We start from the raw sequence: 22696 nt of genomic DNA on the forward strand, positions 1-22696 counted from the left end.
GGTTACTACTTCAGGAATTCAATACAACCTATAAAGATGAAAAAGCAATAACAATATCTATATGAAGTTAAAAAAATTAAATAAGAGGGGAGAGAGAGAGAGAGAGCTCAGTTATGTGAGATGAAGGGTTGCTTCATAGTGAAGCTGAATTCTGAAAGGTAGAAACTGAAAATCCCATCAATTGTAGTCACCAGGAAATGTCAGCTACCATAAATGGATATTGCTTAGCTAATGCAAAATGGAAACTTAGTGAGTGAGTGTTGTTCCTTTTTGCTAAATGTAGGGGTGATCTAGTGGATGTTAGCTTGCACCAATATTTAACGTTTACATGTCAAGTAACTTTTCTTTTCAAGACAAAGGGAACTAAGGCTGTGTCAGTGTGAACACCGAGGATATGTGTCATGTTGTTGATGGGATGATCCAATCCTATGATAAAGTATCATTTTAAGATACCAACAGGGAACAAAGTAATTACACCTCCTAACAATGACAAGATTAATGAAAAGCTATTGGGTTAGCAGTTCAGTGATCAAATCTAAATGTATGTCTAATATAAATACAATTAGGAGTAATTTCTTTTTTAAAAAAACCCTCAATGTACCAACAATTAAGTGGATTAGAAATTCTTATATACAATTGGAGAAAATTTCATTCAAAATATAATAAAATTCATATATTAATATGATATTTTAATTTTTAATCCATTAAATATACAAGCGTAGATAAATTTTTATAGGGTTCCAATGTTGGAGAACTTTGCCTCAATACCACTCCGGTTCGAACGTGAATTAATTCCATTTTGTATGTGTGGATAGAAATACTGCATGATTAATATAAAAAGAAAATAGAGTGTTAATAAACTCCAAATTCCTTTTATTTTAAACAAACATTAACTAAAAAAAGGAGAAAATTGCATGATATGTTGAGAAAATAAAGCAAGAGGCTTGGATCTAGTTAGCTAGGCTAGTTGGTCAGGAGTCGGCCTCTTAAAGCACTTGGCAAGAAAAGCTTACTAACTCCCAAAGCATCGCCCGACAAAAATTGGGAGATGGGATAATATGATCAGTGAAAGCAGCAGAAGGTAACGTAGGCAGAAGAAGCCTCAGTTTTTGATATTCTGATTCCTTATCAATCGCAGATCAGAAAACGCAAGAATTCGAAAAGAAGTTGAGTAGAAGGACAGATTGTTATGCTGAACCTAATATGCTTCACAAGTTCATGTATTGTTCACCTTACGAGCCAATTTTAAGGTTTTATATTATATCTTGCTAGTTAGTCAAATGGTATATGTGTATAAGAAGTAAAATTTTGATCCACTAAGGTTCAAAAATGGCCTTTGTTCGAGATGATCTCAGTGCTCAAATCAAAGCAGGCAGATTGATGCGCATGTTGGATGAGAAATTCCTTTGTTTCCTTTTTGCATTTCTCAAATTATGTCTCATTTTCCTGTTTAACATCGTAAATATTATTGGATCATGTTGATAATTTGGAATTTAATCGCATAATGTTATTAATATTATAGTAAATTTAGCCTTCGAAGTAGGATTGTTTCTACACATTATATGAGACTGTTTCGATTTTAATCTGCCCTTTTGCAAAATAACCATTTGCTTCGGTGGTCCATGCTTTCCCCCAGAGGGACTATATTTTGCATTTTCGTTAACGGAGTGAGCAAAACTACACTGGATGTTATTCACAGTCAGTTTTTTGGAGGAATATGTGACTAATTGATCTAAATCCTTGAAGAAAATTTGCTTATATGGCGTAGTAAATTAGACCGAGTCTACGTGTAATTATATGAAATTTCATGTGGATCCACCGTATATGTACACTACGAGTCCAGGTGTATACGATCTTGGTAAGTGTTGCTTGTATGACGTACGTAATAGTGTTCAAGAGTGGGTGCCGTGCCTACTCTAGAGTTGCCAGCAAAAGCCCATATTGAGTTAAAACGTCTAAGCTAGGAGGAAAAAGAAGTAACAAGTTTACATCAGAAGTAGTCATCAAATGCCCCCTCTTTATCACGATGCCACTCCTCTGCACCTGCATAAATTCCAACCCCAAACAGAAACATACAACACATCATCATCATCAGCATTCTGTTCCATCCAAACTAAAAACAAAACTTTCTACTTCAACTGTCTTTTATCAATGGAGCTACTCAAATTGTTACAATATAGGGATGGGATAAACTGCTGAATCATATCTTCGCTTCCTCCAACTGAAGAATTAATGACAACTTTCTAGCTTGGTCTTCGTAGCAGAAGTTTCTTAACCGCAAATACAGTTTACATCAAGAAAGGAGACTAACCTGAATTTTCTGGAGGTACTTCCTCTGAGGCTGCAGATAAAACTGGAGCTCGAAATGAGATATCAGAGCCGGTGGATGCGGCATCCGAGAGATCAGAAGCAACATCAACACGAACATCTGTGGCAACGGTTCCAGAAGTTGAAGCCGAGGGGGACGAAGTGTGTAGGATCATTTTCAGGTCTGCAAATTGGTCTGACATGGAATATAGCATCCTGAGACACACTAGATCAAGTCTAGTATTAGTTAAACATGACAAAAATCATGTCGATATACTATTGCAGCTATATAAATGAACCATGTCAAGGATGAAGCATGTTGAACTCTAAATCTGACATTCATAACAAGACTTGAACGTTTGGAATCCTATGATTATACTGTTCTTAAATTTTTCCACACTGTTACTACCTGTTCAAAGAGTCTTGAAGTTGACGAACTCGTTTTTCAGTTTCTTTTAATTTCTTGCGTCTTTTTTCACTTAATTCTTGGGCTTCAACATATTTCTTTTCACAGTGATCAGCTCTTTGTTTTTCTGCCCTTAATAATGCCTGCGAAACATAAAAATGAGGCCCAGAGTATATCAGAACAGGTTATTTGGATTCACGAACCATAAGAATATTAGTGCCCTTCAACAATAAAATGAGGAATTTCAACACAAATAGAACAAAAAGTTAAAGACTCCCTATAACATATTTGCATTGATTTATTCTTTTTTTTTTCCCACCCAAAAGGCAAATTTCTCATCTCTATTATTAACTATTTTCAGATTGTTTTTTCCCCCCAAGTTTTCATTCATCCAACTAAACTTATAATTAAAACTGCAAAATGTTAAGATTGATGGAATATCTCAGGAGGATAGGCGATAACACCATCACCTTCAAGTTCTGCACTTCACTGTGAGTCTCCTTCTTGGCATCATCATCAGGATTAGAAGCATCATCATCATCATCATCAGGATTAAAGGCAACATCACCTCCACTTCCTTTATATGCATCTTCACGTTCCCTAAGAAGCACATCATTTGTTTCATCAACTTGGTTTTGTAAATTTTTCAGGGATTGCAGCAATGTTATTATCTCTCGCCCTTTTTCTACTTCCAATTCAATCTGCATGTACGATTTTGAAGACTTGGATAAGGTGATGCTGAGCAAGCAGGCCACTCTAAAAGAGAAGTAAAACATTGCAAACTAACATATCTTGTATCAAACTATGCTAAATAATGCACTTTTGTATCTTACCCTCAATTGTTTTTCTGATAGCAAATGGAATTTGAGTTCCTCCAACTTTTCTCGAAGTTCATCATAGCTTAACTCAAGATCATCTGTTTCTTCTTCTTCCTAAAGAGAATTGAAAATGTATATTAGCATACACAGCTGAACAGATGAAATTGAAGAATCCATTTCAGAGTAGTAGAGGTTTGATGCTTCTAGTCATCATATAAACATAATGGCACAATATACACAATTCAATTCATAATACTGATAAGTGGAAAACATAATCTGCTCATTGTTACTTAAATGGTAAAACTCTATTGAAAAACATTGACTCAAAGTGGACAGAAGATAGGTATTGAAAATAGAAAACAGAGAAAAAAAATCCCGTTACTTCAAAAACTAATAGTAAGTTTTGCCGAGAGTAAAAGTAATAATGTACTGATTCTATTAGTTGGGTCCTGCTTCAATCACATGCTCACATTTGGGGGAACAGTAAGGGCCATCTCTTTGAAACTTCTCTATAGGAGCACAAGATCCTATATACTTCTTAGTTCAGTAAATAATGAAGTCCTGCATTGCTGTTGTGCCATAGGAAGATGTCAAGTAGACTTTAATAAACCATGCAAGCAAAACCACCCAGCATAGATACCACTACTCAATCTCAGAATTGGATTATACACTAGAACAATTGGTACTCACCCTCGTAACGCCGGACTCTTATGTGGAGAGGTCTTGGGTTCGAGTGGTGGGGGAGGCGACCTGATATTCCTATGTGGGGAATATTAGGCCAAATCCCATTGGCCTCATGAGGTCTTGGGACAAATCCTGCCCGGCGGTTGTGAGGCCAATGGGATGGATCACGGGAGGGTCGGACTTCAGGTTCTGGGCTGTGTGGGCTCGGGAGATGGGAGAAGGACACCCGTGACATAAAAGGCGCCTTTTATGTCACGGGGTCCCTCTCCCATCTCCCGAGCCCACACGGCCCAGAGCCTGAAGTCCGACCCTCCCGTGATCCATCCCATTGGCCTCACAACCGCCGGGCAGGATTTGTCCCATGACCACACGAGGCCAATGGGATTTGGCCCAATATTCCTTGGGACAAATCCTGCCCGGCGGTTGTGAGGCCAATGGGATGGATCACGGGAGGGTCGGACTTCAGGTTCTGGGCCGTGTGGGCTCGGGAGATGGGAGAAGGACACCCGTGACATAAAAGGCGCCTTTTATGTCACGGGGGTCCCTCTCCCATCTCCCGAGCCCACACGGCCCAGAGCCTGAAGTCCGACCCTCCCGTGATCCATCCCATTGGCCTCACAACCGCCGGGCAGGATTTGTCCCATGACCACACGAGGCCAATGGGATTTGGCCCAATATTCCCCACATAGGAATATTAGGTCGCCTCCCCCACCACTCGAACCCAAGACCTCTCCACATAAGAGTCCGGCGTTACGAGGGTGAGTACCAATTGTTCTTACTTTTCTAAAGACAACAATTATATGCATGTGTGCAATTGGACGGTGCCAAAATCCAAGACAACAAAATAAATCAGCTGTCAAAAACTTTAGATCAGATACTGAGACCTACCATATTTAAGTTCATAGTCTCTTCCTCAGCAATTCTTTCACTCATACTACATTGTGAAACAACTGATGCTTCCTTAAGTTTCTTATAGTCTGAAACAGCTTTATGGGAGCGCCAATAGGCCTGCGTATATATTTATATATTTATATTTTTATGTAATGATCATTTTGGGAGAGCCCGAAAAACGTTATACTATCTTTGCAAGGGGGGAAAACTGAGCCATTTATTTACCTGGAGAGCAGTTGCTGCCTTATTTTGCTCTCTTGATCTGAATTCACTACGAGCGGCCATCGCCCGCAAACCTGATTGCAAGGTAACTGCAGAGAACCTAATCCCATTATAAGATCTCGTGGCCAACTGTCTACGCAAATTCCTCTGGATTTTGACAGCTGCTGCATCTTCTCTCTTCTCCTTGTACAATTTGCGAGCACGTTTTCCTGAAATAACAGTAATACGAATGTGAAGTATAATGAAGAACCAGGGAGATAAAACTACGAAAAAAATGGTCAAAAGAGACCAAATTATCAAGATAAAGGTCCAAATTCTTTCCACATGTATCAGCTGAGAAATTCAGCTATACCTGAACATATTTTCATTTTATATAACATGTGCAATTTCAAAAAAGAAAAAAAATGCTTTGTTATTGCCACTGGACTCACCTCTCCAATGAGATTGTATATGAACAGAAGCTTGCCGCTGAAGAGTGAAACTTTTGCGATCAGAACGAGCTTTAGCATGTCTCTGTATGACTGCAGCTGAGTTGCGAAGTACTCTTGCTCTATGTGCATCTAACTCAGCACCCTGACCAGATCTTAGGAAAACCTTTGTTTTCCCCAACTGCAAAAGCCATCCATGGGATTGTAAACTATAGATGGGCAGGACATAGAGAATGTGAAATTATAAATGGCAGACAAAAGTATCTCTTCTTTGTAAAACCTATCTTCTCCTTTTTCTTTTGTTTCTTTCCTCTCTCTTTTGAAAAATGAAGAAATATAATACATGAGAAGAAAAAATTGGGTACTAGAAGGATAATACTTCCCACACAATAATACAAAGGTGAAGAAAACAATAAGAGACTCTCTGGGACAAATCATATGTTGATAACAATCAAAGTTCTCAGTTTAGCATAGTAAGTATAGGTAAATACTAGTACAAGGACCTAGCCCGATATGCATATCTGGATTACTTTAATTTCCAGTAATAGAGAGAACGTGAAGTATATTTTGTCGATAACGATTCTAATATTACCTGATGCCCTGTAAGCTCCATTTTTTCAAAAATCCATTTGCATGCCACCCTCTCTTCATAGCTGGTCATAGATAAAATGATCAGTAGTACAAATGAGCAAAAGTTTCAACATAACCTTGAAGTTCGCCAAGTGAAAATACAAATTATTCATATTCATGGTAGAACGTTAAGTGATACTTACTCCCCCCTCAAAATCTCGGGTGCAAGCATTCCAAATCGTTGCAGGAACTCAGAAAAGGTCATATGGGTAGGGTATCCAGAACATTTTATTCTGATTGCCTCCAGAACTCCCTAGAAAATTAACAATAAAATAAAAATGAAAAAACAATTAGCTTGAATAAATGAGAATTCAACAAATTCCCAAATTTTACTCACACCAGAACGTAGTTGTTGCATGACACTGGTGCCATCAAATACACCAGGTTCTAAAGTATTATTTGGCTTAACACATCTAATATAGTGGGGCTGTGTAGAATTTAGTGTATCCATCAATTTCTGAAGTTGTAGCTGCACAAATTTTTCCGAGCGTTACAATATCAAACTGTAAAGCAAAATAACATGGCTGACCCATAGAAAATTTATCTTCCAATTTATGTTTACTGACCTAAAAATTGCAATACTAGTGTAAAAGAGATGATGAGAAGATACCTTAAATCGGGAGCCAATAGAAGAGAACTTCGATGGTTTGGCATTCTCCAATCGGGAGCCAATAGCAGAGAACTTAGATGGTTTGGCATTCTCCTCAGTAGGTGACCGAAAGAGGCCTGATACAAAAGAACATCTAGAAGCACTCAACAATTCCCGATGTTCAGGAACAACATAGTCTTTGTTTTTGTCTAAAAATAGATCAGACTGATATTGAACCTGAAATGCAGTAAATGACAATATATAAATGCGAGTTAAGAAGAGTTAAAAACAATAAAATATTACAGACAAATACAGGAAGAAGAGCTCACCTCTCCAGCATAATGAACAATGGTAAAATCTGCACGAGTGAGTTTTGGCTTAATGAACCGCTTGTGATCTTTGAAAGTCTGATAAAGCTTCTGTGCAAATGTCTCATGAGTTGATTTTGGAAACATACTGCAAGCCAGAAATGTGAGTCAATAACAAAAATTTTAATTAGAGAATGACAAAGACAATTCAGATGCCCCAAAATCGAATTCCATTTAATCACAGAGTAAGGACATAGAAACATTATCATACCATGCCTCATCAAGCAGGGCAATGATCCCACCTGTTTTCTGCAAAAGCACTATGAATTAGAGATCTTTTCACGAAACCAAATTGAGCAGCACATCCACTAAAAATGAATTCAGTCATAGAACAAAATAATATTGAATAGAATGTATCATTTCAGGATTAAAAATTGTTAGAATTAATGGGATTCCATGCTACAATGAAGAGGGAATGGTATGGAAAGTTGAATCTATTTAATATAGCATTTGTATTCCTAAACAGGAATCCCTTCATTTATGTTATCATACCATATATGTCTTGGATTTTTCATTATAAACAAGAAACCTTTTGTGTTAGTGAGATAATCCAATTCAATAAAAATATAGCCTTTTGAGGTTTTATGTTCATGAATGTAGGTACTTATAGCCGAACCACGTAAACCTTCTTGTGTTGTTGTCTTCTCTCTTTTAAATTTAACAAAAATAATTATTTATACATACATCTGTATCAGAAAAAAATTTTGTGGTATCCTTCTGTATTTATTAATTTGTATTCATATACAATAATATTATCTGAATTGGACCACAGAATAGAATAATATTGATAATAGAAACTAATAGAATACAATACTATGAAAAAAGTATTAACCAATTTTGAATACCAATACAAGTTAATCAAAGTATTAACTTTAGAAAATAATAGAATACAGCAATTCAGTCATTGAATTCAATATCATACAGAAATAGAATTCAATAATATTCATACAGAAACTAAGAATGCTAACGTAGTTGGGGTAAGGTTATGTACATTAACACCCTAGGGTCCATAAGTGAGGATGCTTTGTCTACTGAGTTACCCTTTTAGGTGTTGTATCTTTTGATTGTGTAAAAATTTAAACAATGAAATGTATAGATGTCCTTCAGATATGTTGTTTTGACAGTATCATAACGCAGCTACCAGTTAAGACTTTTTATGAATTGACTTATATTTGAGAACATCAAACAAAATGTATTTCAAATTGTCCAGCCAAAAGAGTCTCTATGCCCAAACATCAACTTTATTGATTAACTGCACTTCTCTGTAGAAGAACTGCCACAACCAGAATAAAGTTTTGGCAAAAGAACCTTAGCTTCAGTTAGAATGGTAACCTACCTTGACTCTAGACTAAGTTAAATTTAACAACAGAAAAGTATAACTGGAAAAAACGTACTAAGTTAAGTTCACAAATTGCAGTAAGCACTATCAAATAGAATAGGAAAAAGAATAGTGTGGAAACCTTCTCAATAAGGTCCAGAATATCTTGATTATCAATAAACTCTATGTAGCTCCAATCAATTTCCTCTTTTACGTACTCTTGTTGATCCATCTTGAAAACATGCTGAATGGCACCACGACATTCAGATTATACAGGGAGAGAAGAGCATTCCAAAGCAGTCAAATATGACTAACCTCATACCTGGTTGAAATGTTGTTGCAGCTTTTCATTTGTAAAATTAATGCAAAACTGTTCAAAACTGCGGCAATAATACACTTAAACAAGTTAGAGTAAATATGTAGCCAAAAAAGAGCTAATTCACCATTAGATTTTTATTATATCAACAACCAGTCATGGCGACATCTTTTCGTCCCAAGTCCCATGATTTTAGGAGGGCAAGAGCCCAAGTTGGGCCAAAAAAAAAAAAAGAAACGTGAGGTTCCAGAAACTATGATTCAGGATGACGTACCCAGGATGGTAGTACGAGTGTACCTCTATTCCGAGAAACTAATTTTTGCATTTAAGACATTTTCTTCTCTTTTCACTAGTATGGTAAATCATTAACCATATTAGAAATACTAAAAGACATGACAACTAAGAAAGCTTTGGGGCAAAAAGGGGACACAACCAAAAAATAATCCCATGAGCTTGTGTTATGATCAGATTTTAAACAAAGCAACATATCCTAAGTTGTCAATGAGACCTTCCAAGTTCCAACCATGTTACAAAGACACCAATTGTAAGTTAAACTGCGGGACAATTAGCCTATGGCATGTCTAGCATATCATGCAGGTGTACATATTATGTAAAAACAAAGGCATATATCTGCACATCGAGTATTGATTTATTTGAAAAAAATTTTACCTATTAGTTTTAAAGCTTTCAAAGCCATAAATGTCAAGGACTCCGATCAAACATGTTGAGTTAGGATCTTGTCCAATGGAAACATTAATTTTAGCCACCAACCTGAACCAAAAAAACCCAGATCCTTATAAAGAAAGACGAAACATTATGAAAGCACCATTGCGTGATACTACATTGCAAAACCTGACATTACAACCCAGAAAGTAGCATCTTACCATTCAAACAACCGAGAATATATTGTCTTGGCTAAACCGTCCCTGTTTACTGCTGCATCGTGAGGGTTGAGACTTTTCTTAATAATTTCTTCTGGGGTTATCATTATACGCTGGCATATTGCCCCTTCCAACGAATGAGGATCACACCTGAAATAAGAGGGAGACTTATTAATATCACCAATGAGGTACTAACAATGAACTCTAATCGTTAACCATCAAGGATTCAATCACACATGAGAAGCTCTGCTGTCATTTGAAGATGAAATTGGGACGACTCATCTTTTAAAGCCGATGAATCAGCTTCTTCCTCCTTTGCAAAATTAATATTACCAAGATGAAGAATAGCAGCCACAACTCTGAAAATAGCTTCCTGCAAGAGAGAAATAATCCCACTTTTTACTCCATTAAGACATTGACAGATTAACTAAAGAGATAATCATAATAACAATACACTAATAAAGAAAGCATTTACATAAATTCCTACCACAATATCATTCTCATGATAATATATATATATACACATATAAAGATAGAGAGAGACAGAGAGAAAGAGCGTGCACTATGGAAACATAACATGAAAAAGACATTTTGATCCACAAAAAAAGGTCAGACCTGGTCTTCCTTGCTTATTCCGACAGTATCCATAGCTCTCCTAGTGGTGAGATATTCACGGGCATCATTAACACCAACCAGATCATAGCAATTGGATTGATTAAGATAGTGAAACGAGCTAGGATTGCCCAGCTTGTACTTCTCAATCTCCTTAATAACACTCAAAATCAATTAGCTGGGTGAAGCGACTAAGGTGCTTAATCAAAGAACATACATAATGGACATCTAGTCCAGGTAATAATACCTCTTGTGGTGCAGCACATAAAAGGTAAAAACAGTGATAGTTGCGTTCAGGATCTGAAATTTGACAAACTCGAGATCTCTCAAGAAGGTAAGTTCTGATGGCTGCCCCTGATATTCTTCCATGCTCATTAAATTGAATTTCAACAAATTTTCCAAAACGGCTGTGCCAAGATAATAGAGAAAATATAAGCAGCTACAAATTGCTGATAATGAATTGTGAATTACAAAAGTTTCAAGATGAAACATGACCTTTTAACAGTACGAAAATCTTCAACAGAATTAGTGAAAATTATAACTATTATTTCTAGATTTTGGTGCTCCATGCCTCTGATACTTTGATTCTTCATATTGCCACGATGTACCCAAATCGACACGACACAGCATAGGACATGATATGAAATATGTGTCTAACACATATTCATGCAGTCAGACACTTGAGTTACAGAGATATCCAAAGATTAAAAACATAGTTTATGGAGCACTAGATAAAGTGCATGGATTAAAAAGCATTGTTTTTCTTCCTAGATAGAAAATAGTTACCTAGTTGTATTTTGGATGATGTATTTATTGTATTTGATGATCTATTCCGACCATAATAAATTATTACATAATTTCATATTTCTTATTCTATTTTATTTTATAATACAACATATCCAAGCACCCATATAAAGATTTAGATCCATATTCCATATTTTTTATTAGAAAATTGCTAAGTGAGACACAATATGTATTCATTTCTAGCACTCAGACCTGAATCTGAGTAACATAGCTTCATGCAAACTCATTTTTTGAAAACCCTCTTGTCTTTAGGCCTCAAATACAATAATATAGAAAAAGGATGCGCTATTATTTACATGGAAATGAAATGAAAAATTATTGTAAAAAAAAAAAAGGTATGGCGCAGTGTCATGCTAAGCTAAACTAAAGAAGGGGAAAAAGAAAAGAAAAAGACAATGAAGATAAAATAGTTTCTCACCTTGAATTGTTATTTCTAACAGTCTTTGCATTGCCAAAAGCTTCGAGAACTGGATTTGACTGCACAAAATTAGTTAGAATAAAATCTCTGCATCTAGCAAAGCTACAATCAAAATAATATAACTCATATAAGAGAAAGCAATCAAGTAGTCTTTGTTTCAACTTCAAGTTTTACAAATGAAAAGGAATAATGCACTCTAGATCTCTTTATAATAGCTATTAAGAAAGCAAATATTGTCCTATAAAATCATATTTTGCTTTTCAAACTTAAAAAGTTAGAAAGTTGATACAAGTAGTCAAATTTAGTTCTAGATTCCTTGAGCAACACTTCCTGTGTAATACGAGGATACAAAACATCTTATACATTCAAACTACACCACATAATGAACACAGAAGGCATGATATCATGCATGCGAAATAAATCATGTCCTAAACTATTTCGCTGCTAATATGATTTTTGTGTCTGCTTAGGATTAAAACAGGATGGCTCCAAGCCCATGGAACATTATTATCAGTACCCACTTCAATTATCTGATTACTGCTAAGATGATGCATGAGTAACCACGTAAATTCAAGCCAACTGAAATAGAAGAATCAAAGCACTGCAATGTTAATGGTTACCTCTGCTAAACCATTCATTTCTTCTCTTGTTCGAACATAATATCTAAAATTAAGTTCCAATAGGTCAACTTTTGTCTAATTAGCATGTGTTCTCCGCAAAGCCATGCTTCCCAGCAAAAGGCAATTCTTGTTCAATATTGTCCAGCAAAATATTTCACAGGCAACATCGTATTGCTTTGATCAATATACAACAGCACTCCATAAATTTAAGTCTTGAGAAGCAGTAAAACGTTGGCTAATTTAAACCAGAGTTTTATCATCCAACTTACCTCAAGTACTTGTTGTTCAACTGACCGTCCTTCAGAAGCATTATTACCACCCAAATGTGCAAGGTAGCGCATAAGCATCTTAGTAGTTTCAGTTTTGCCAGCCCCACTTTCACCACTAACCAGAATTGAGTTGCTTTTACCCTCATCAATCATTGCCCTAAGTCAAACAAAATATAGGCAATTTAGCATACTGTCCATATAGTCTATAAAGAAATCAAGGAGAATCATACACAACAAACATGTGATCACCTATATGCAATATCAGCTATTGCAAAAACATGAGGGCTTAGTTTTCCTATTGCTGCTCCTTTGTATTTCTCCATCACTTCAACATCATATAACTCTGGGAGCCCTTTGAATGGGTTGACAGCAATAAGAATGTTTCCGGTATAAGTCTGCCCAGATGTCAAAATATTATAACAGAGCCGCCCTTAGCTGCAGTAATTAATTGTCTTATCTCACTATGGGAACACCAATAATCTCAAAACTGAAGGCGAGGTTATCCTTACATAGATTTCATTAATTCCATATCTCCTCGACAAGTTGTGCAAAACTGAAGGCTCATGCAAATACAACAGCTTAGTCATGTCATCCACCCCATCTTCAGGAGATTCTGCATCTCTTGGATATACTTTTGACAGATTTGCAACAATCTGCTTGACAAAAAAGCAGTGTGAAAATGTAGGACTAATGAGCGATATTTTTAGAAGATTATAATATAGAAATTAAACTATAGATTAAAGCCACTCACAGTTTTTCCATCATTGGTTTCAATCTCCGCTTCTTCCCCTTTAATGTTAAGCACAATTCCCTCTAACCATGTTTGCTCAGGATCTCCAACCCAAATATGGGAACCAATTTCAATCACAGGCAACACCTTCATTATTTCAAAATTTATATTATCATTATCATTCAAATGACTGAACGACATCAAGCAAATACATATATTTAAGCATGCAAATTGCTGATTCTTTTTTTCCCCCCTCACCCTGACACAATTTACCTTAATTCTTTTCTCAGTTCAGTCGTCAAGAATAAAAAATAACAGTCTCTGTCATTAGCCAAAGAAAAAAAATAGCAACTATTACGACAAAAGAATATTGCTATCAACATCTCCAATTATCTTCAGGTACACTATCTATTTCTAATCGTTAACAAACATTTTAATCTACAAATCTATCTAAGTGCTTAATGCATATCCTGATTTTAACGGTTGATGTTTATACAACTTGCCAATAGCCCACTGATTATTACTCGTAACAAAGAAAATGACCAACTTTTAAAATCAAAGAACAAAATACAAGCACCAAAATAAAAAATAATTTCAAATTTTGACCCACATTTTCCCGGAGAAATCTATAATGAAAACTGAAGATCACTTACCATTATAATTCCGAGAGGGACTCCAATACAGCACCAAATTCACATAAATCACCGACAAAAGAATCTTCCTATTTGGATGCCACAAGAACGTGATGATTCTTTGAGAAAATGAAAGAACTGAAAGGGAAGGGAAAAGAAAAGAAAAAAAAAAAAAATACAATTCTTATTTTCTTGTTTTGTTTTTCCCTTTCTTCGTAGGGAAATTGTGTTGATGTCGCTCGGTTTGTGGAGACCATCAAATTCGCCATCTTGTGGCCTCTCTTTCAATCGTTTTTGGCGGTTCATACAAAATCAGATTTCACACGTAGTAATAATAATAATAAATTATTTTTATCTCACTGATATATATAGTAAAACCAATGCACATCTCTTACTTTTAAAATTCAAATATTTAATTTTTATATTTTAATCCATTAAATTAAAATTTTATGGGTCTAATTTTCCATTACCTATATCCAAAATGGCTAAAAAATTTTAATCTCAGATTTACGTTAAAATAATTATTTATATATTTTGATTTCTGAAGTTTAATTTTTATATTTTAATTTTATTAAATTGAAAAATATATTATTTTTAAAGATCAGTTAAAATATAAAAATTAAATTGTTAAATTTTAAAAACATATAACATATGCATTAATTTTGAATCATATAAGAGAAGGGAAAAGCAAAGGAAAAAACAAATCTTATTTTCTTGTTTCCTTTCCGTCGTTTTTATTAATAGTTTTAAAGATGGAAAATATCCGCGCGTGAAATCCCAGTTCCATATGGGTTACTTGCGCAGCAGGGAATAGCAGTTCCATATTGTTTAAGGATTCCTAAAACAGGAAGAAATAAAGTATCGATGCATATATAGGTCACAAAACAAGAGAATCCCAATTCATAAACGCTCAGAACTTCAAATCTTCAATTCCTGACTCACAGATCAATAGCAATCACAATGGGCGATATAAGGATTAGAAAAGTTTGGGCTTGTAACCTTATAGACGAGCTGCAAAACATGGATGCTGCTTTGCAACACTATCGGCTGGTTTCCATGGACATGGAGTTCCCTGGATTTCTTAGGAACACTCCTCGCCGATCTGATGAGTTCTCACTTTTCGCTGATATGAAATTCAATGTCGACAACCTCAAAATACTCCAATTGGGTATTACAGTTTTCGATGAAAATGGTATTATTGCTGGAACTTGGGAGTTTAATTTCAAGTTCCTACTGGAAAGAGACGTTTTTGATCCTAACTCCATTGAGTTTCTAAAGACGAACGGGATCGATTTTGAGGAGTTGAAGACGAACGGGATCAATATGGTATCCTTCCCTAACCTGTTTGCTCCTCTTTTCAATAGACACAGGAATTTAAAATGGATAACTTTTCATGGATTATATGACTTGGCCTACATGGTGAAGCTGCTTACTCAGCAACGATTGCCCATGTCTATTTTGGGTTTCACTGACATTATCGCCGCTCTATTTGGCTGCTATATGTTTGATGTCAAGTACATCGCACGATTCTACAATGATCTGCACAGGGGCGAGCTTGGATTGGAGAAATTGGCCAAGATTCTTGGAGTTAGACGAGTTGGAGGGGCTCATCACGCAGGATCTGATAGTTTATTAACAGCTTGTGTGTTCACAAAGATGAAAGCAGTCTACGGAATAGAGGAATCTAAATTTGCAGGGTTCTTATATGGCATCAGCACCAGAATTTACAAGCCAGTACGCACACAAGTCCTTTCACTTCCTCGAATTGGCAACCAAGGATTCTCCAGCTACGGCAGGTGCTCCCTTCTCACTTCTGTCAACCAATGACCTACGGCACCTTCTGTCGACCACCCATCACTCAGCTTCAGTAGAGTGTTCCTTGATTTAAAATGAATACTATGATATATTAGCTTTTGTTTTATATGCTTTATCATATTAGATACAATTAATAAAAATTCGAATTTACTTTATGAACCGGCTTGTAATGTTCTTAAGCAACTAATATTATCTTTTATTTGGAAAAAAAAAATCAAAGTTATATGAATTATTAAATTCATCTTCATATAATTTCAAACTCTTTATACCCTTACCATATTTGTTTGATATTAATTATTATAATGTTATTTATTTTAATATTTTAAAAATAAATTAGTTGAGTCTTTATTTCAAACATGGAAACAAACCCAACCGAGAAATTGCAATATGGTATGTGTGCCCAAAAGACAAGCCAAACATTGAAATGATAGTCTCAAGCCTATATAGTCTTCCTTAAAGCTTCTTCCTTAAAGCTTCCTTCATTTTTTATTTATTCAAGAAGTCAAAAGTCATGAGTAATTTCACAATTAAAAAAAGAAAGAAAGAATGACTAGCAGCTCAGCTATATAAATGCATGGGTGTCTCTCCTCAACCATATGCAATTCATTTAACAATCTTAAGCTTGTCGTTTCAAGAAACGAAAAAATGAGGCAACTGATGAGCCTTCTTCTTCTAGGGACAACTCTGGTTTTTCTCATGAGCATGCAAACTCATGAGGCCATTAGAGTTCCGTTTCCACATGGAGAAGAAGCAGTGGGGTTATTGGAGTCACTAAGAAGCAATGATCCTCCTTCTGGATCCAGCAAATGCACCCATATTCCCGTCAGTTCTGAAGGTGAATGTTTGAACGAAAAGAACTATGCCGGCCACTCTATGGCTTCACGGCGTCCAGACCAACGCCTTATGTCTCCAGGTCGAATCTCTGCTAATCGCAAATGAGAGCTTTTGATGCTGGCCGGCCGGCGGGTCCTGCTCTCATTCTGTTATTGGCTTAATTATGTATCCTATAGTAATTACAAGATCTTATTTCTTAAATCATATGTACAACACTATTTTAATTTCCTGCACAACTCACAATAATCTGCATGAAGAAATTAATAAAATGCCAAAGCCTTCTTTCTTTTCTGGTTCTTTATCATCTCTTTTTTTCTTCCTCTAGTCTCTTTTCAGCTGTCCTAAATTTGATTAATTAATATATTATCAAGAAATTAATATACTATCAAGAAATATATGAAGAAACTGAAAGCTAGCTAGTTTCCAGTTCACCTCTAATTACAGTTGCAAATATATATAAATATAGATCACAAATATTGGTCTCTAAAAATTTGCTGAAAAGTCCAGCTGCGGGATGTGGTTTCTGGCCGGCGACCATTACCCAGGTGCTTCCATGCAAGTTGCTAAATCCGGTCTTAATTACCATTCCTATTTCAAAAAAGACCGACGACCATTACACTCTGAAGGACAAGCTTCCGATCACTTTCCTTTTAGCCAATTCAAAAGCCTACGTCTATAAGATCTTTTCCAAGTATTAATGAATTATTTCGTTGGTAATTCGATAAAAAATTTTATAAAATACAGAGTTTTACCTCGGTCAATAAACATATGGGTATAGATAGTCTAAATATATAGCTAATAGTATATAATAATTGAAAAATTACACAGCTAAATAATATTAATAAAAGTTAAACAAATAAATAAATAATCAACCTTAAAAAATAGTAATTAGGTAAATTTTCTTTTAAAGGAATTATTTTTTAATAAATATATCTCCTTTATTAATTTATTATACGTATAAATATTGTACATAGGATATGGTCATAGTCTAGGATTTTATATAAAGTATATTCTATAGTGTTTATTGTGTTTCCTTGTGTGTGAGTGGAAGGGATTTTTAACTTCAATTTTTTTATTAATTGTGACTTATTTTTCTATTCAAAATTGCAAATTCTGAAAAATGATTATAGGAAGAATTTAATGTGCAACCTCTATAGAATTTCTTATATTTTCAATAATTAACGCCTGTAATATTTTTTCCTACCTGATTTAGTCATTCAATCAGTGTTCCAATTGATTCAGCTTTTGATTTTTCGCAGCAAATTAAAATAAATTAATCTAGGCCATCAAATATTAAATCTTAATAAATTTATAGTTTTTTTTTCCTTTAAATTGCTCCTAAATTCCTTTAAATTGCTCATTCAACTGTATATTAAGTATACAATAATAAAATTGAATGTAATTAATTTTAAATAATTAAAAAAAATGTAATTAGATTATTTAAAATATAAAATTAGAAGAAAAAAATCAGATTGAATTGAATTGCAATTTGGATGAATATGGCTGATTCATTTTCCAGAACACAAGCATCATGAGATTCACAGCCATGCATGTAACCGTAAGAACTATTCAAAGGCTGAGAACTGATTCAAATAATACGAATAAAACGAAAGGAAAAAGATGAAAAACGACAAGGGGGTTCCATGCTGGATCTAAATCTGATTATCAATTAATGTTCATGTGAAATTTAGAGCACTAGCGCTAACAATCATCTCCATCCATCACTTTCAAGCATCAACTACCAACTTCTAATGCCTTGTTTGGCCCTACATTAATATTACACACTTTCCAGCATTAATCAGTTTCAAAATCCAAACTTGCCTTTTGGATTTGACCCTTTCTATATTTATATTCTTTAAAGAAATCAATATTATTCAAGAGTCGGAAACACGTCTTATGACAGACCTTTACTGGTCATGCTGTGCATTCAATATTTACGTAAAATCAATTAAAATTTATACAGAATTTAGATGTAAATATTAGATATATATTTTTATCAATAAAATTCAGTCAAAATCAAAATTCCAATTTTTATCAATTAAATAAAAGTAAAAATATATATTAAAGTGGATGAAAATTAAAAGTATTGTCAGTATGCCATTTTGATATAAAAAAATAATTTTTTAAAATTAAAAAAATTATATTATTCAAAGAAATTCATATTTATTTAAAAAGATTAATGGAAAAAATTAATTAGAATGTTATTGTTGACTTGGCAGCAATGCATGAGAAGGGGTTGTGACTTTGGCATGCCTTTTTATTTAATTTCTTCAGCCAACTTTTCTTTTAATTTTATCTGTTAATCTTCTTATTATCTTATCTTGACTTGGACTGTTTCTGTCTTCTCACCTTCTCACTTAATCACAACTCATGCTAATCACATACATATATCAAAAATATTTTTAAAATGTGTTTTCTCACTTCAATTTGATACATTCAAAATAATTTTGAAAATTTTATGATAAAATTATTCTTAATTAATAAAAATTAAATTTCTCATTTTACCAATAGCAATATAGAACTATGCATGTACAGCTCCATAAGCACCATTATATTATTTTAAGAAGCTTGATATTGTTTATTATTCCCAGCTATTTTCTTGGAGCAAATGCCTTTGCTCTGTCCAGGGACGTGGCCGCATGGATTCTCACGGGACGACTTCCCCTGGCCTTTCTGCAAGGAGTGAAACAGCGACCCATCCTTCATGTCAATCAGCCATTGCTGGTCTTCCAGGGGCATCGTCTCAGCCACGACAAGCTTAGAAAATGCAGGAGTTCTCGAACGTTCAACATTCCCAGCTATTTTGTTGGAGCAAACTCCAGTGGCCTGTCCAGGGATGTTGCCGCATGGATTGGAACCAGACGACTTGTCCTGGCTTTTCTTTAAGGATTGAAACAGCAACCCATCATCCTGCATGTTCACCAATTGCTGGTCTCGCAGGAGCCTCATTTCAGCAACCTTTACGCAAGCCAAGAAAAAGTATACAAACGTAAGAATCACAAACAAGTTCTTGTTTTGGGAAAGGAAACCCATCTTTAGTCACTGATCACGAAATATGCAGAAGCTAATAAAGGAAAGTGATGCGAAGAGATTTAACTTAATTTTTTAAAAATATTTGGTTAAGAATGATGACAAGGAAAAGCCGAGAGGTGTATATATAGAGAGAGGTGGTGCTATATAGTTTGACCGGCGCCTGAATGTGTGTAGGATTTTGGCCTCATAGTCATTTATACAGTAAAAATAGATTTATTTCTGAAAATTTGACTAAGCCTTATGGGTTTGAAGGTTGAACCATATATGCTTGGAATTAATCAACACACGGTCCATGAGCTTAAACCCTAAGTGGGATAGAGGCGTGACTCGACTCCAGCCTTCAAAGTTTAGCTTCAACATTGAATTTCAAATTGGTGAATTTCGATTAATAAGTATACCATTGTACGTAAAACTCACATATAATGAATATTACAAAAGATCAAATCAGGATTACCAATGCCATGTCAACAACATAGAAGTTTGATTACAAAACATTAATGGCAGCAGCTAACAGTCAATTTTATTTGTCATATCCTTCTCGGTTTCCAAAACTCAGAGGTGTGCATGAGTAATCTTCTGATGATTTTGAATTCCAAGTGGGAGGGTCTATTGGAAATTAAAAAAAAAAAATTATATGGAATTTATTATTATTATTTTTACACTACTAATTCATACATGTTCGCCTGTGTTATCTCTCCTTCTGTGGACACAAAACAATATTAATTAACAAAATAAGAAAATGGATTCTACTGAAATTGAATACAAAGCTTGACTTCAATTCCACTAATAAAAAAATTGAAAACAACACACAGCGGCACATGATGAGCTGCTATTAATTATCTGATGTAATATAATCAGTATAAAAATTTAAAATTTAATTAGAGAATCCCTTTTCCTTAATTTAAAAGAAATACTAACTAGACATTGACAGGAATAATTAAGCTCTTTTTAGTAATTATTTTTAAAGTATTATTGAGTGTTTTGATTGGATTAAAACTAATAATTTATAAAAAAATATTTTTTATAATATTTTATTAAATATAATTTAAACAGTTATTTATAAATGACAGTTACTACGGTTAATATTGTTAAACAGGTATTTATAAAAAGGTTATTGTCGTGTGAATTGAGTTGTGTCCTAACGTTGGCATGCGTTTTCCTCAGCCAACTTTTCTTTTAATTTTATCTGTTAACCTTGTTGACTTGGACTATTCCTGTGGTCTCATCATCTCACTTAATCGTAACCCCTCTCTCAATATATACGTGGTCAATTTTCTTATATCAAAACTAAAATTTTCTCTTCAAATATTTTTAAAATGTGTTTTCTCACTTCAATTTTATACATTCAAAATTATAGAAGCTTTTCTAATAAAATTCATCTTAATTAATAAAACATGAAAATTTTCATTTTTACCAATCGAATTAATCATATAATTATAATATTAATATATAATTCAGCTCATTTAACAAATTTACCACAACTGTTTTTTCTTTATAAATAAAAATATTATTAAAAAAATACTTTAAATTAGATCCATAACAAATTTTCAATTTATTAAACTGATATGTTAAAGTAAAAAGAGTAAAAAAGTTAAACAAATATGCGATGATAAATTATTATATTATATATTTAAAGGGTGATTATAATTTATAAATTTATAATAATAATTTAAAATCTATCATATTTAATTTTAGTGTCACAATATAAAACTATGGTTTATGTAATTTTTTTATAATGTATAAAATGTATTATTAAAATTATAATTTTATTAAATATAAAATAAATTATTTATTAAAATATATATTTATATTAATTAAAATTTTAATATTTTTATAAATTATTAAGATAATAATTTTATAAATATACTAGTAGAAACATATTAAATGGCATTGTCATTAAAGCCAATTTTATTTATATTTTCATTTATATATGACACTTACGTTTTAATCTATATCCCATAATATATTAATTTGTTACCCAGAAGATAATTACTTATATAATAAGAAAATAATGATAAATGCAACCATAAGCTTGAAAATGGATTGCATGAATTCCAAGAATATGAGAAAAATGAAATTGCAAAAATATTTTTCTAAAAGAAAAGATTTACATCAATTTATTAACGAACGAACTTTACTTGAATGGGATTGGTTTGTTTCCAAACCCAAAAATAAATAAATAAATAAAGTTAAACAAGATAAAGAGAGAAGCTAAGTGAGTTAAGCTTGCACCAGCAGTTTTGGTGATGAAACTCGTCTAAGACAGTACAGCACCAGAAGGAAGATTACATTATTAGTTCAAGAAGTTTGATGTTGTTTATTATCGGCCTCGTTTGCAATGGAAGAAGCAACAGCAATATCCATGACAGGGTTCGAAAGTGGAGGAGGCGCACGTACTATATTCCCAGCTATTTTCCTAGAGCAAATGCCTTTGCTCTGTCCAGGGACATTACCGCATGGATTCGAACCAGACGACTTCCCCTGGCCTTTCTGCAGGGAGTGAAATAGCGACCCATCCTGCATGTCAATCAGCCATTGCTGGTCTCGCTGGGGCATCGTTTCAGCCATCACAAGCTTAGAAAATGCAGGAGTGGAACGTTCAACATTCCCAGCTATTTTGTTGGAGCAAACTCCAGTGCCCTGTCCAGGGACGTTGCTGCATGGATTGGAACCAGACGACTTGTCCTGGCCTTTCTGTAAGGACTGAAACAGCACCCCATCATCCTGCATGTTCAGCAATTGCTGGTCTCGCAGGGGCCTCATTTCAGCAACCTTTATGCAAGACAAGGAAAAGGATAAAAGCATAAGGATAACAAACATGTTCATGTTTTGGGAGAGCAAATCTATCTTCTTGATTGAGCTATTGATGATGAGCAGACGTCTCTTTCACAAAATATGCAGAAGCTAATAAAGGGAAATGATGAGAAGAGATTTAACTTAATTTATGTTTCCAAATGTTGGGTTGAGAATGATGGCAAGGAAAAGCCCAAGAGGTATATATAGAGAGAAAGAGAGGGTGTGGGATTTGCTGCCCCACAAATTCATTTATAAAAAGTTGACTGAGCCATGGG

At 34.3% G+C, this 22696-nt stretch overlaps 3 protein-coding genes across 3 annotated transcripts; 1 reads left to right on the forward strand and 2 right to left on the reverse strand.

Moving 5' to 3' along the window:
- Window positions 1-1551: 1551 nt before the first annotated feature.
- On the reverse strand, window positions 1552-14320 carry LOC110621947 (myosin-9). Its single transcript, XM_021766255.2, has 27 exons — window positions 13965-14320; window positions 13333-13458; window positions 13091-13234; window positions 12831-12976; window positions 12582-12738; window positions 11693-11751; window positions 10718-10877; window positions 10474-10623; window positions 10095-10231; window positions 9862-10008; window positions 9647-9748; window positions 8984-9041; window positions 8804-8905; window positions 7555-7592; window positions 7305-7431; window positions 6997-7212; window positions 6724-6855; window positions 6530-6639; window positions 6349-6409; window positions 5760-5937; window positions 5332-5537; window positions 5104-5223; window positions 3547-3645; window positions 3184-3414; window positions 2717-2856; window positions 2312-2523; window positions 1552-2043 (listed from the first exon to the last, which is right to left on the reverse strand). Exons 1-27 carry the CDS (start codon window positions 13965-13967, stop codon window positions 1991-1993), a joined length of 3414 nt encoding a protein of 1137 aa, XP_021621947.2. The 5' UTR covers window positions 13968-14320; the 3' UTR covers window positions 1552-1990.
- A 405-nt stretch (window positions 14321-14725) lies between these two features.
- LOC110601349 (putative CCR4-associated factor 1 homolog 8) lies at window positions 14726-15915 on the forward strand. Its single transcript, XM_021738452.2, has one exon. The coding sequence runs from the start codon at window positions 14904-14906 to the stop codon at window positions 15768-15770; it is 867 nt and encodes a 288-aa protein (XP_021594144.1). The 5' UTR covers window positions 14726-14903; the 3' UTR covers window positions 15771-15915.
- Window positions 15916-21923: 6008 nt separating this feature from the next.
- Window positions 21924-22549, reverse strand: LOC110614725. The gene has a single exon (XM_021756366.2). It carries the CDS (start codon window positions 22449-22451, stop codon window positions 21924-21926), a length of 528 nt encoding a protein of 175 aa, XP_021612058.1. The 5' UTR covers window positions 22452-22549.
- Between the last annotated feature and the right edge of the window lie 147 nt (window positions 22550-22696).

The sequence above is a fragment of the Manihot esculenta genome, chromosome 1 (genome assembly GCF_001659605.2).
Source record: "Manihot esculenta cultivar AM560-2 chromosome 1, M.esculenta_v8, whole genome shotgun sequence".
In the NCBI taxonomy this organism is placed as follows: Eukaryota; Viridiplantae; Streptophyta; class Magnoliopsida; order Malpighiales; family Euphorbiaceae; genus Manihot; species Manihot esculenta.

What these genes read in the sequence shown, in the direction of transcription:
- LOC110621947 (XM_021766255.2), bottom strand. An exon ending in CCCGAGATTTTGAGGGGGGA is followed by an intron (nt 6,410 to 6,529) that starts GTAAGTATCACT and finishes ATCTATGACCAG; the next exon opens with CTATGAAGAGAGGGTGGCAT. An exon ending in AGACTATGAACTTAAATATG is followed by an intron (nt 3,646 to 5,103) that starts GTAGGTCTCAGT and finishes AATTCTCTTTAG; the next exon opens with GAAGAAGAAGAAACAGATGA.
- LOC110601349 (XM_021738452.2), top strand. Translation starts at nt 14,904, where the DNA reads ATGGGCGATATAAGGATTAGAAAAGTTTGGGCTTGTAACCTTATAGAC.
- LOC110614725 (XM_021756366.2), bottom strand. Translation starts at nt 22,451, where the DNA reads ATGAACATGTTTGTTATCCTTATGCTTTTATCCTTTTCCTTGTCTTGC.